Source organism: Myotis brandtii, unplaced genomic scaffold (assembly GCF_000412655.1).
Source record: "Myotis brandtii unplaced genomic scaffold, ASM41265v1 scaffold225, whole genome shotgun sequence".
In the NCBI taxonomy this organism is placed as follows: Eukaryota; Metazoa; Chordata; class Mammalia; order Chiroptera; family Vespertilionidae; genus Myotis; species Myotis brandtii.
Genome location: NW_005358435.1, coordinates 1,901,507 through 1,915,520, shown reverse-complemented (window position 1 = coordinate 1,915,520; position 14,014 = coordinate 1,901,507). Strand labels below are relative to the sequence as shown.

General features: G+C 50.4%; 1 protein-coding gene across 4 annotated transcripts in view; it reads right to left on the bottom strand.

Moving 5' to 3' along the window:
• Positions 1-7,933: 7,933 nt before the first annotated feature.
• ATP9A (ATPase, class II, type 9A) overlaps positions 7,934-14,014 on the bottom strand; it is a 143,607-nt gene continuing 137,526 nt past the window's right edge. For all 4 annotated transcript variants that reach the window (XM_014539669.1, XM_005866221.2, XM_014539668.1 and 1 more), the window contains exons 27-28: positions 13,741-13,944; positions 7,934-12,389 (exon numbers count right to left, since the gene is read on the bottom strand). In XM_014539669.1, the coding sequence (XP_014395155.1) occupies positions 12,253-12,389; positions 13,741-13,944 (341 nt within the window). In that variant the 3' untranslated portion in view covers positions 7,934-12,252. The remainder of the gene's footprint in view (positions 12,390-13,740; positions 13,945-14,014) is intronic.

The window sequence follows — 14,014 nt, the reverse complement described above, 5'->3', positions numbered from 1 at the left end:
ATCTCACCATCACTTCATGGGTAGTTTTGAGAGGTGCGAAGGCGGGACTGTTCTGTTATGTAACCCATTTAAAGTAGGAAATTAGCAAGTCCTGAATGAATTCTGTTACTGTGTTCTGACTTCTGGAAAGTTTGGAGCGACTACAGTTCTATTTTGAGGTGAGCAAATCCATCATTTATAGATCTCCTCACAAATACCGCAGGGCTTCATGTCACCCTGAAAAGCTTCATAATAAAAACAGTTCAAGTACGTGGGGTGTTGGAACATTTCGTCTCAAAACCTTATTCGCCTGAACAGTGAGGAGGGCAAGCCTTCCCCGGTTGCCAATTATTCAAAAATACAAAATACCCAAGATCAAATAAATATTCATCTCCCAGCCCCCGCCCCCCCCCCCCCCCCCGTGTTGTTGTTTTTTTCAAGTTCAGCAAAATAGTCTGGTCAACAACATAAAAAGAAATGTCTGTTTTTAACGGAGCTGTTGGCCATGAAATAAATTCTGAAGCTATGAAAGCAGCATCTTGGGTCCGTGGGGCCTGCCTGGTGGTTGAAAACAGGAAACAGAAATGTCTTTCAGTCCTCGGGTGCCCCCTAGCGGCCGACTGGAGGAGCGTCCGCGGGCTAATGGAATTTCACCGCCTGCAAATGCCATCTCATCCTTTGCTGTCTAATTTTATGTGGCTCGGCCTTTTTTTTTTCTTTCTTAAAAAGAGAATAAAATCCATCAATAAAACAATAAAAAAAAATTTTCTGTAATTTTGCTTTTAAATCATCCCCTAGTTGTCAGATTAAAAGAAAACGCTTTTATTCTGAGATAACAATGATGAATAGGAAATACAGTGGGGCCTTGACTTACGAGTTTAATTCGTTGAGGAGCTCGTTAACTCAAATTACTCTGTCAATTCAAAGCAAAAAATCTGCGGAGAGACAGCAGGTATCTCAAAAAACTCGTTAGTCGGGACACTCGTAAGTCAAGGCCCCACTGTAGTTGGTTTCATCCTCCCTTTTCCCAACCCACCAATAAACACAAAAGGGAACAGGAAGAGCAGACAAGGAAAATAGGTCAAAATCAGAACACCTCATGTGTCTCCGGGGCTGTAGGCCACAGTCCCAACACCTGGGAACTAGAATTTTTGAAAAGGTGCCACATGTTATAAAACCTCCATCATTTACATAGTCTAGAAGCCAGAAACACCTCGTCTCCTAGCAATTGCCTTTATCTCCCCCATGCTTTCCTGAGATCTGAATGATGCTTGAGAAAAAGAAGCAAGGAAAACAAGATAGAAAATCATACTTGCTTCCGTAAATATAACCAACTGAGGAAGACTTCCCAGAAGGGGCATCATTCACCGAGTCCCAGCGTACAGAGCAGCGGTTCTCAACCTGTGGGTCGCGACCCCTTTGGGGGTCGAACGACCCTTTCACAGGGGTCACCTAAGACCATCGGAAAACACATATATAATTACACACTGTTTACAGTAGCAAAATTACAGTTATGAAGTAGCAACGAAAATAATTTTATGGTTGGGGGTCACCACAACATGAGGAACTGTATTAAAGGGTCACGGCATTAGGAAGGTTGAGAACCACTGGTATAGAGGGAATCGCCAAACAAAGGCCGTTTGTGAAGGGATCCGTCCTGAGCCACCATAACTTAGCATACAATGGGCCAGCTTAATAAAGGCGTTTCCAAGGGCCCTGATGGCCACCCTGGAGCACCAAGGAGGGGGGAGAAGGGAGGAGAAGGGGGCGAGGGAGGAAGGGAGGGAGAGGGAGGGGGAGAGAGAAGAAAGAAACATCTGGAATGTTCCCAACGATCTTCCCAGTTAGCATTGGTGAACGCAGGAAAGGCTTCTCCTCAGCCTGAGTCCCACCCATTTTTCAAAATAAGGAGCTTCTGCCATTTTATTTATTGTGTATCTGTTATCGGTCAAGAGAGGTCTTTGCCTTTGGTCCAGAAGATCTGTAAAGTCATATAAATACTTTTCCAATGAATGTTTTATTATTTATGTTAATGACCAGGTACAATAAATAGCCCTTTGAATTTTGAGATAGATAGATAGATAGATAGATAGATAGATAGATAGATATGCCCTGAGAAAGAAAGACACCTACTAAGAAGGGATCCTGGTAGCTACCTGGGCTCAAATTAAAAACAAAAACAGAAAACAGAACTTAGCAGCCGTTTCTACACAGAGGCCTCTCGCTCACACTGCACTTCAGGGTGAAGCTTGCACTGAACTGCCCTCCTGCACTGCGCTCCTGACATCTGAGCCAGCCCTTATAAAGGAGTTCCTGAAATCCTATTTCAACCAATGGGACTGAGACTTTTCCCATCCCACGGGAGCTGCGCAGCCTGACCAACCTGAGCAACTCTACTGTGACCAATGAGGATGGTACCTTTTGGACCAAACTGTGACAACTTGGAGTTCTCATTTGCATGAAGACAGACCAATCAGGGCAGGGGCAGGGACTTCTGTGTATATAAGTCAGCTTCCCTCCAGCTCAGAGCACACACTTTCCCTTCCCATGAAGACTGAGTCTCCCTCGCTAAGCAGAAACACCTACGCTTCTGGCAGGAGCAGAGCAAGCAGACCCACGCAGGACAAGGCAGACAGGCAAGGAAAAGAGCAGAACTGTCTAGCCAGAGAGGATCTCCCTCACAGCCATGCTGTTTTCACAGTTGAGCTGTTTTGCACTGAATCAAGTTTCCTTCTTCACATTCCAAACTGGGGACTCCTATTGGCATGACATTGGCACCAACAACGATTAATATATGTGACAAAAATATCCCCAAACCTTTAGGCAAAGTCCCCTCAGCGTTCTTTGACCCGCCTGCTGTCCATTTGCTAGTTACCTAAAGCACATTTCTGATTTCTCATTGTCATTCTGTCCCTTGTAGCTGAGGAGGTGAGGGTGAGGCTCGGAGGGGTGTGGGCTTGTGTCCAGGTGTGGCAATTAATCTTCAAATATTTCTTAATCTTCCACTCTATGCAAACACACTGGATGCAAATCCTCTATGTGATGAAAAGAAATATTCAACAAAATCCCTTTAGGACATTGCAAATGAATATGGTAGATTAGGTTCACAAGCTGTACTAGTATAAGAGAAGATTCTTGACCCCTAGGCCTTAGAAGAAAAATACAAATATAAATCACAATGAGATATCCTTTTTTTTTTTTCATTTATCCGATTAGCAGATACCAAAGTTTGATAACACTGTCTTTGCAAGGCGTGGGGCAGCAGAATCTCACATACCTGGCCTGGCCTCCTGGGTGGGAGTGAAAATTGGTTCTACCCCCTTGGGGGGCATTTGGCAACATTTACTAAAGTAAAAGATGTACATGTCCTTTGGCCTAACAATTATTCTGCTGGAAATTCACAGAAAGTACGGACTGAACACGGGACAAATGATGTATGTTCAAGGAAATACATTGCAGCCTCCTATGTAAAAGCTAAATAATGGAAACAACCAAAATGTCCATTAGGGGAAGCTGTCAAAATAAGTGATGGCCATCCAGAATACGGCATTGTATTGCTGCAGCTGGAGGCAGCTGTGTTTATACTGACATGGAATATTGTGCGTGTGGTAGAGTGAAATGAAGAAGCAAGCTGCCAAACCGTGATCTGGATGCTACCCATTCAGCCGAGTGGAAAAAAAATACTAGGCTGAACCGTGTGAAAGTACCAATCAGTATTAGTCCATTTTTTACGTATAAATGCAATAATTTTATAAAATTCAATATGTATATATATATATATCCATCCTAAACTTTTAATTTTGAGATACCTGTACATTCTCATGCAGCTGTAAGAAATAATACAGAGAGAGCCCATGTACTCCTTACCTAGTTCCCATCATGGTAGCATGTCGCAAGGTTTAGGTCAATGTCACAGCCAGGATGGCGACACTGATACAGCCAAGGCATTTCCATCACCACCGGGGTCCCTCCTGTTGCCCTTTCAGAGCCAAACCCCTTTCCCACCCCTCACTCTGGCCCCGGCCCCTGGCAACCACTGATCTGTTCTCCATCTCCAGAGTTGGGTCATTCCAAGGCCGTTACATGAATGGAATCACATGGCACAGAACCTTTTGGGACTGGCTTGTTTTCATGCCTGTCCCTCTCCAGAGGTCCGTCCAGGCTGCTGAGTGTATCAACAGCTTGTTCCTTTTGATCGCCGAGTCCCACCCCGAACGGCACGTGCCCAGTTTAACCAGCCACCTGCTGAGGAGCATCTGGGTGGTTTCCAGCTCGAGCCTATAGTGAGTACAGCTGCTGCCAAGTTTCATGGGCAGGTTTTTGTGTGAATGTAAATTCATTTCTCCGGGATAAAGGACCAGGGATGCAATTGCTGGGTTATAGGGTAGGTGCATGTGTCGTTTTTTTTCAGAAACCGCCAAACTTGCTTTCCAGAGTGGCTGTAACATGTGACATTCCTACCAACATTGTACGGTACGCCAGCTTTCCCATGTGCTCACGGGCATTTGGTGGTGTCGCTATCTTATTTATTTGTTGTTGGCTATTCTGATGGGTGTGTGATAGCTCCTTGTGATGTGATTTTGCATCTCTGATAGTAATGATGTTGTACACCTTCTCATGAGCGTCTCTGTCCTCTGTACCCTCTTTGGGGAAACCTGTGTCTTTTGCCCATTTTCTAATTGGGATGCTCATATTGCTGTTGAGTTTTACTCCTGGCCTCCCCCCCCCCCCCCCCCCCGGCCCCTTCGTGTTGGATACTCCTTGGTCGGGTATGCGATGGGCGATATTTTCTACAGGTTGTCTTCTCATCCCCTTGATAGGGTCTTTCACGGCCCGAACGCCATGAGTGTTAATGATATAATTGACCACCTTTTCCTTCTCTGGGCTGTGCCTTTGCTGTGGAGGCTGAGAACTCTGTGCTGAGCCCTAGACCCCGAGGATTTTCCTACTTTTGTTTCTGGAGGTTTGACCACTTACATTATTTCCCGACATGCTCTCCAGAGCATCCAAAGACAGCGGCAGAGTCGGCAATAGGAGATACTGAGGGGAGCACGTTTGGCCAAGTCTGGTCACTGGTGAAGGTAGAAATCACGTCCATTCACATCACAGAGGGTGAGGCAGCACCCGCAAGGTCGAGAACAAATGATTCCTGAAGGTGTCCACGCCTCAATTCTTCTTCCTCGTTGGCCTTGCACAGCCAGTGACTTCCCTTCAGGAAAATAATTCCGACTTCCTCGCCAAGTCCTTTCAACTCACTCAATGACAATTGTGAATAATAATAATTCAGAATAGGAGCTGAATAATATTAATATAGTTACTGATAATAAATAATTATGGACCTTCGTCCAACGTGTCCCAGGTATCACACCAAGCACTTCACATTCATCCTCACTGAGGCTCGAACAAACCCCAGGAGGATATGCTGAGCCCTGTCCTCCACCACATCTTGCTGAACTGGCAGGACACCTAAATGTCCAGCTCTTTCTTAAGCCTCAACTCGGGATGGCAGCGTCCCTGTAGAAAGCGGTTGCCAGCATTAGCTTTAGAAGCTCACAGCACAGAGAGTCTAAGCTGGACACCGAGGATCCTATGAGGCCAGAGAAAGAAACTGTATTTGACAGTGACCATCTGTTCCTTCCAAGGTCTCCCTAGGGGGTGCCCCACCCACAGGCGACCTCAGTCAGTCTTCACACGGTCCCATAGGGTGCAGCGGAGGCTGCCCAACCTCTGAAAGGGAAGCCACTTTCCCGAGGGGCCAGCGCTGGTGGGAAAAGGCAGGGAACGAGCTCTATTGGATCCTGAGCCCTCCTCTTCCCACCAGGTCACATCTAAACCCACGGAGAAGGAACACGACAGGTTCTAAAAGCTCCGCATTTAAAACCCCCAGCACAGGGCTCCCATTTAGTTGGCTGCTCTATCACATGCACGGCTTTCGAGCTGAGGGATGAAGGTCCCTGTGCACATGGAGAGGGGTGCGGCTGTAGCGTTAATGGTGAGAGAGAAAGACTGGAAACCAACTACATGTCCATCAACAGGGAACTAGACAGTGAAGCTGTGGGATAGACCCAGACTATTACGCTAAGTGAATAAGTCAGTCAGAAAAAGAGAAATACCATATAATTTCACTCATCTGTGGAATCTAAAGAACAACATAAACAAAACAGAAACCGATTAATAAACACAGAGGACAGACTGGTGGTTGGTTGCCAGAGGAGAGGGTGTTGGGGGGCTGGGTGAAAAAGGTGAAGGGACTGAGAAGCACAAATCGGTATTTATAAAACAGTCACGGGAATGTAAAGCACACACAGGAAAGAGAGTCAGTAATGTTGTAATAACTACATATGCTGCCAGGCGGGTACTGGAAATATTGGGGGGGGGGCACTTTATAAAGTATATGAATGTCTAACTGCTGTACACCTGAAACTAAACAAAGTAATATTGAATGCAAGCTCCAATTGAGAAAAAGAAACAAAAAATGTAATACAAATATCCAAGATCAAATAGTCATCGCCCACCCCCCACACCCCAGTTTTGTTTTGTTTGAGTTCTTTAAGTTCAGCAAAATCGTCTGGTTAATAACATTAAAGAAATGCCTGTTTGTAATGGAGCTGTGGGCCAAGAAACCAACTCTGACCCTACGAAAGCAGCGTCTTGGGTCTGTGTGGCCTGCCTGGGTGTCGGAAACAGAAATGTCTTTCAGGCCCTGGCCGGGCAGCTCTGTTGGTTAGAGTGTCATCCTGATACACCATCGGGGGTTCAATCCCAGTCAAGGCACTACAAGAATCGACCATGAGTGTGTAGACAAGTGGAACAACAAATTGATGTTTCTCTCTCTTTTCCTCTCTCTCTAAAATCAATTTTTAAAAGAAAGGAAGGGAGAGAGGGGGAGGAAGGGGGGGAGGGAGGGAAGGAAAGAAGGAAGGAAGGAAGGAAGGAAGGAAGGAAGGAAGGAAGGAAGGGTCTTTCAACCCTCAGGTTTCCCCAGCGGCTCACTGGCGGAGCGTCCACACGGGCAGAATTTCGTGCGGGCAGCTGCAGAGTGCAGGGCTTTGCTCCGAGAGCACACGCACACGCACACACTCACACACACACACACACACACACGCACACGCACACGCTTTAGGAAAGCACTTCCAGGTGCTCCTCCTGCGCCCACGTCACAGGAGCCGAGCGCACGCATCCCATGTGCCCAGGGAGCCGCTGCTGATGGAGACACAGTTCACGTACAATCTCTTTAACTGATAAACTGAGAAGGGCCTTTCCACCGAGAGCCCATGAGCGACCCAGCGGCCACACTGCAAACAGCTACTAATTGAAACATCTGGCCAGGCGGGTGCATGCGGGGCTGGGCTCCCCTGGACATGGGGGAAGGCGCCTACAAAGGGTAAAACTGACATGCGCAGAGTCTGTTGGGGTTTCACAGCCTCGGCACTTTTGACATTGGGGGCCCGACTGCTTCTTTGTTGAGGGGGTTTGTGCACCGTAGGGTGTCCTGCGGCATCCGGGGCTCTCCTCGCTAGAAGCAGAGCAACCCCCCCCCCACACACACACACACACACACCAGTTGTGACTTCCCACATTCCGTATGTCCCCTGGGGGGCAAAATCACTCAGAGATGAGAATCATCAGATGAAGTTGATAAAACATGTCCTCTGCTTCTTACACATGAGCTTAGAAACCTCATTTGCCTAAAACTTAAGTCACCATGTTCCTAAATTTTCTATCATGTGATTCAAAAAATATAAAAGTATCCGAAGCAATCAAGGACCATGGGTGTGTAAATAAAACATGAATCTTGTCGAACGCTTTTCTCCCTTCTTTCTATGTATGTCGATCACTGTTTGAAATTCCGACATGTCTGGAACACACACCAGCACAGATTAATAAATTATGCATGGGTTTGGGGTGGTGGGTTTGTTGGGTTTTTTTTGCTAAAATTAAACAAAATTTAAAGGGAGAAAAAGCTATTTACCATTTATGTACCAGGAGATCTGCACAAAAGAGAAGCATTAGAATGAAAAGCCCTCATTTTGACACCAGAATTCATGTTTGCACACAAATTAAAACGACGCCCAAAGCATAAGTGCACAAGCTTTATTGGGCAACAGCAACAGGCCACGCCGGCAGACAATGAAAGCAGGACCGCTCGGAGACACGCGGGATCACACGTGTGTCATCAAAGGATCGAGAATTTAAAGCATCTGGGAGTTCCTGCCAAATTAAAACGCACTGCACCCGCTCCCTCTCATCAAAACCGTGGCCCGTGAGCACCACCAGGAGGATTACAGAGCACTGATGAGGCCCTCGCGGGACCCTCCATGCGGTTACCGCCAGCCCGGCGCAAGGAAGTCAGAAATGAGCCACGAGTTCTTCTTCTTGCAAACACCACATTCAGTGACACCGTCTGGTGACACGAACAGACCGCACCTCCCCCCCTCCCCCCCCCCCTCCCCGCGCTGGGACGGAGACGCCGTTTCCCAGGTGATGCTGCTGTGGCGTCAGGTGCTACGGACTCGCTCTGTGCTGTGCTTTCAGTCCCTTCCAAAAGCACAGCGAGCATCCTTCCAGGATGAAATGGACACAATTAAAGGAACCGTTTCCTAACAAGTATATAGAAATGACCGAAAGCTTTACATTGAAAGGGGGGTGAAATAAAATCTGTTGTATTTACAAAGCTCATTGTGATTGTTTCTTTTAATGACTACAAAGCTGGGCATGATGGGATGTTGACCCAAACCAAATCTCTCTTCAAAAACCTGGAGATAACATCATACATCCCCCCACACACACATTTCAAACACACACACACACACACACAGAGATTAAAAATAGCTGATGGGTGTTTGCCTCACGCAGGGTGGACTGGGAGAATGCATAGGTCCCGTTTGAAATTTTGGCAAAGGTTTAAAATGCTGCCCCAGAAAAGGCATGAGGGCACTGCCATCCCCATCCCCAGTTAAAAAAAAAAATATGAAAACAGAAGTCTGGAGGAAGGAAAGCAGGCGTCATGATGTCCATTTCCAATGAGCACAGAACGCAGAGTACATTCCAAAGTTGTCAGAATAACCTACGTTTTCAGCAGAGAAGCTGGGGGACGGGAAAGCAGATGGTGGCATTTACGATGACGGCGACAAAAAAGAGGTGCGCTTCAGGGAAGCGAGTCTGGGATCTGGATATAATAATGCCAACAACGGGCGTTGGAAACCCCAGCTCCTGGCCTCCCAGCTCCAGGTGGCAAGTCCTTTGCCCCAAGCAGCCCGAGTCAGTGCGGCCAGCCTCACCCAGAGCCTCACCGACCACCACAGGCTCCACACACACGTGCATGCAGGCTCCCCAAGGTAGTCACCCTGCCAGGCAGGAGAAACCACCCAATGGCTCGCCTGGCCATTTTCTTAGAGAAAGTTTTTTTTGGGGGGGGGGGGGGGGGGGGGGGGGGGCAAATAGAAACCATTCTTACCGCCCCCTCCCCCCCCACACACACACACCGTCAACAAAAGATGTAAAAAGAATAATCATAAATAACAAAAGTGCTTACTCTGGCACAAATACCTAGTGCTGTCCGAGGGCGGAGGGAATGGTCGTTTTTACTAGAAGGAAGTGTTTAACCTGCTGATTGTGGCCACGGGGCCTCTGGCCTCAGACTCAATTGGCTGTTGGGCCTGAAGATCTTTCCAGGTGGATGAGCCCAGCAAACAGTCAACAGAAGCCTTATGGTCAAGGTTATGAACTTGGGAGTTTCCCTCAAAACAGCTCCGGTGTTTTGTTTCTTGGTTCCCCCCAACCACGAAGATGCCCCCGGAAGCGCCCAGTGGGCACCAGTTCTCTGCTGGGATTAGTCTGGTGTGTGCAGGTAGGGATCCCCATTCCTAGGCGCCCCCGGACCCCAGCAGGGGCGTGAGCAGGCTGCCCACCCTCGGGTGGCTTACACCGTGGTGGTCTCTACAGGGTTTCATCCCTCTTGCCCGACTGCCTCCACAGAGTGTGCCCGAGGACAGTGGGCAGGACGTGTCTGGTGGCCCTGACACACATCTGTCGCCCCTCAGGGATGGCTTCGCTAGCCCCCTTAGAAGCGTTCTCCCTTCGAGAGGCCAGGCAGTATCTTAAAGGTCAACTCACGCACCTTGCCCAAAACGGGACTTCAGGAGAAGGCCGCAGAAACCATCTCTGTTCCGTGTCTGCTGCAAACACCCGAACGTTCCCAACAAGGAATCCACAGGCCCTCCCTGCAGGAGCCCTCACCGGTCTGTGAGCAAGGCCCGGTCCCGGGTTTGCAAGCGCAGAGTGGAATTACTAAGACTCCCGTCTGACGTCCAACACGGCAGCCAGGTGCAGGCACTCAGAGCACAGCCTCCTCCTCCTCCTCCACCTTCGAAACTGCGTAAAATAGCGCAGTGGGCTCAGACCTGCTCGACTTTTCCGAGAGTTCTAGGCAAAACCCTGTTCTGAAATAGCCATTCCTTCACTGCATTACTGGGGGGACGGGGGGGGGAGGGAGTAGGTTTACAGTTATGAGTATGCAAAACAGTTTATCCTTATATCATCAGTTATTAATGATTGCATTATTTTTCCATATGAACAACTGTAAGCCTACTTTTGCCCCACCCTATATATGCTCTCTGTAGATCTCAGTGGGAGGCGGAAATGGCTGGAACAGAGAGGGGCAAATACTGTAAAATTGCAGAATCTTAAGACAGAAGTGCTGTCAATAGCTAATTTCCGAGGGCCTGCAACTTGATGTCACTTTATAAAGATGTAAAAAGGCAACATGAACACGTGAGCACAGGAAGGGTGCTGCCAAGGCGAGGCACGCGGGCTCCTCGTGTCCCCGGAGCAGGGGCCCCTCGGGCAGTGGGGTCAGCACCCGGGCCGAGCCTACGTCTCTGAAGCACACACAGAAGCGCCGTGCCCACGGGTTGCAGGGCATGTACTCACACAGGATTAACCACCAATCTGAGGCCTCAAACACAGTCGCCTCCTGAAGACCCGCCAATGGAACCCTCAGGGCCTTCACACGTGGCCGCTGCAAGAGTGACCGGCCCGGGCACCCTGCCCTGCCACGTGCAGTGCTCGGAAATTCCCTTCCTGGCCTGGAACGAGAGGCCACGGCTTTGTAAGAAACACCACGCCTGTGCCGCAGCCCGGTGGGCGGCGTCTCGGCCCCTGGCTGCCCTTCGGAAGCGCCCCCCCATCCCCCGTGAAGGCTGCAGGCCGTGGAGCAGAGCCCAGCCCCATGCCCAGGCCACAGCCGGGCCTCCTCCCACGGGGCTCCCTGCTCGAAGCTGCCACCGTGCGTGGCAATGTGGTAAGAAGCCGCCGCCTCTGTCCTTCCATCCTCCATCATTCCTCCCAACAGGAAACAGACCTCATTGTGGGTGAAGGGCCCAGGCCTGACCTCCCCGCTCTGGACCAGGGTCTGAGCCGAGTGAGCGCCATTGTCTAAAGAATTAGTTGTACCTCTTTTCACCCTGTTGACATATTAAGGGGCTGTTTGGTGGCACATTTCCTGCGAAAACAACTCCCAGAGGATGTCGCGGGTGTCCCAGATGGCCACGGGCTTCATGATTGTTCCCAGGTCCGGACGAAGCAGAGTGGCACCTTTGACATTCCTTTGCGAGGTGGCGGGGACGTGACTCCAGTGTGGGTGCGGAGTGAGATGCGGGAAACCTGGATTTGCAGCTCATTCTCCCTCGCCTCTCATTTGCCTTCCTGTGATCCTAGGAAGCCCGGCTTCAATAGCGGGGCTGCGTAGAGAGGACACCTGGCGTTTCCAAATTGAGGTTGGTGTTCGGATAACTTTTAACCAAATGCACCGTCTTTCCCCCCAAACCTCCACCAAGAGCTTTACGTTTCTCTAAAACCAGTTTTTAGGAGCAGGAAAGACATAAAGAGTGCACACACGTTAGGATTGTTGAAAAAAAACAAACCAACCAAAAGTCCTCTACAATCTCCAACTAGACAGAAACTTTATCACATGACAACAAAATTCAAGTCATAAGGAAGCTTGCACAGTGACCCGCGTATAAATCTCTTGGCTGAGCCACCCACGGGGACACATTCACATTCACTCCAGGCGGAACCACCGGGGTTCACACGGGCCGCGGGCTCCTTGGGCCTCCCTCCCGTGTACTCGGGCAGGACTCCACACAGAGCCTCTTCTCATCCACACCGCACGTGCAGCCCCTCCTGCAGAGCCCTCAGGCGGTCAGGACGAACGGGACTGAACTCTGTCCGGCAGGAGAGCAGGGACCAGACTCCCGCCACCGCGCACAGAGCCTACGAGGTGAGCTTGGAGTAGCTGGGCGGGGAGAACCGTCTGCGCAGGTACTTGAGGATGTAGAGGGGCAGGCAGCTGACCAGGGTGATAACAGAGACTTTCCACAGGAAGGACAGGGTGGCGATGAAGTACACATCTGCAAGCAAACGGGAAGACAGCGTGAGTGGGCGGGAATGTTCCAGAAGACGCGTGCGGTCCAGAAAGGGCCACCACAGCTATTGCCCGTCACACACACACACGGCCTCCTGGCGTGCTCCTTCCCTCCACTCCATCTTTCAGGGGCAGACGTGCCAGCAGCTAGTAGCCCATAAGGCTGTCAGCCCGACCTGCCTCGCGCTCCCCTCTCTCTGACCTGCTTCTGTATCCCTGGTCCTCGGTGAACTGCTCTTTCAACAACTAGGAAATGGAAACTGCAGACGAAAACCAATTCTTACAGGTGTTTTTGATTTGGGCTCTGAAAGTTGGAGTTTTTTAAACACGGCCGCCGGAGAGCAGAAAGTGACCCTCAAACACACGTGCCTGCTTCCCCACCGATTTCCCCTTCGTCTGAGTGATGGTCACAGGAAGCCAGGGAACGGGTCTGGGGGTGTCGCAAGGCAGCTGGGGCCCCTGGTCGGAAACAGAGTAAGCTTGGGGCTTTGATCTAAGGACAGGCACACCCTTAGGTGCTAGGGGAGCGACAGCTGGTGGCTTCAACAGTGCACGGAATGGAGGGCACAGTAAACATGCCCCCACTGCCCGAGCACAGGATGGGGAAAACAGAGCTGGCGTTGATTAAGCACCTACTACGTGCCAGCCCTAAGGTCCACTGTATGCTGCTCACCCAGTCCTATGGTAGGTGCACATTTAAGGGGACCGACCATAGCTTTTCTAAGCCCCTGGGAGCAGCCACATCCCCCAGTCTCAAGCCATTGAGCGCATAGTAGGTGCTGACAAAACCCATTTGAACTTTTGGGGACAAGTGTGAAATCGTTCTAAGACTTTTCACACGGATGCTCCTTTATCTTTACCAAGACCTTTGTAAGGAGTGTTTGCTGAGGCACAGAGACGTGATCAGAGGCGCTGTCCTGGTCATTCAGTTTCCCAAGGGAATAATGCTAAGTCCTGCCCACTGTCGTTCATTCACCAACAAGACCTGGCCACTCGGCATCTCCATACGACACAGAGCCCAGCACAGCAGTCGCTCCCTGGGAAACCCACCGGGCCCTTGCTGAATGACACAGAATCCTCTCCGGAGCCCGCCAGCACATCCAGTTCCAAAAGGAAGCTCTCTCTGCTGAGACCCTGCCCAAGCGCCCGGCCCGATGGCTGACGCACACCACCACTCGTCCCACGGGACACCCGTCAGTGGGGCAGTCGAGGGCCAAGGCCTGCTGGACACGGAGCCCAGGACCCCAGTGCCGGGGGCTGCCTTCCTTCTCAAGCTGGGAGACCTCTGGAGGCGACAGCCAGGCTGTCCATGCAGGGGGGCGGGGGCGGGGTCTCACCGATGAATTCGTGTAGGAACACCAGGGAGGCGATGTAGCAGGCCAGGCTGAGCAGCTCGGCCACCGTCATGAGCCAGTGCCAGGTCTGGATGGTCAGGGCCACCATCAGCAGCTCCGTGAGGATCAGCGACGTGAAGGAAATGGCCACAATGTGCACGAACTCCGACTCGAAGAGCAGCAGCGCCCCGTACATGATGGTGCTCCCTGGAGAGAGGACAGTGCGGGTGGGGAGGGCCGATGCGCCCCTGGCAGCGTTCTCACCGGGAGCACAAAC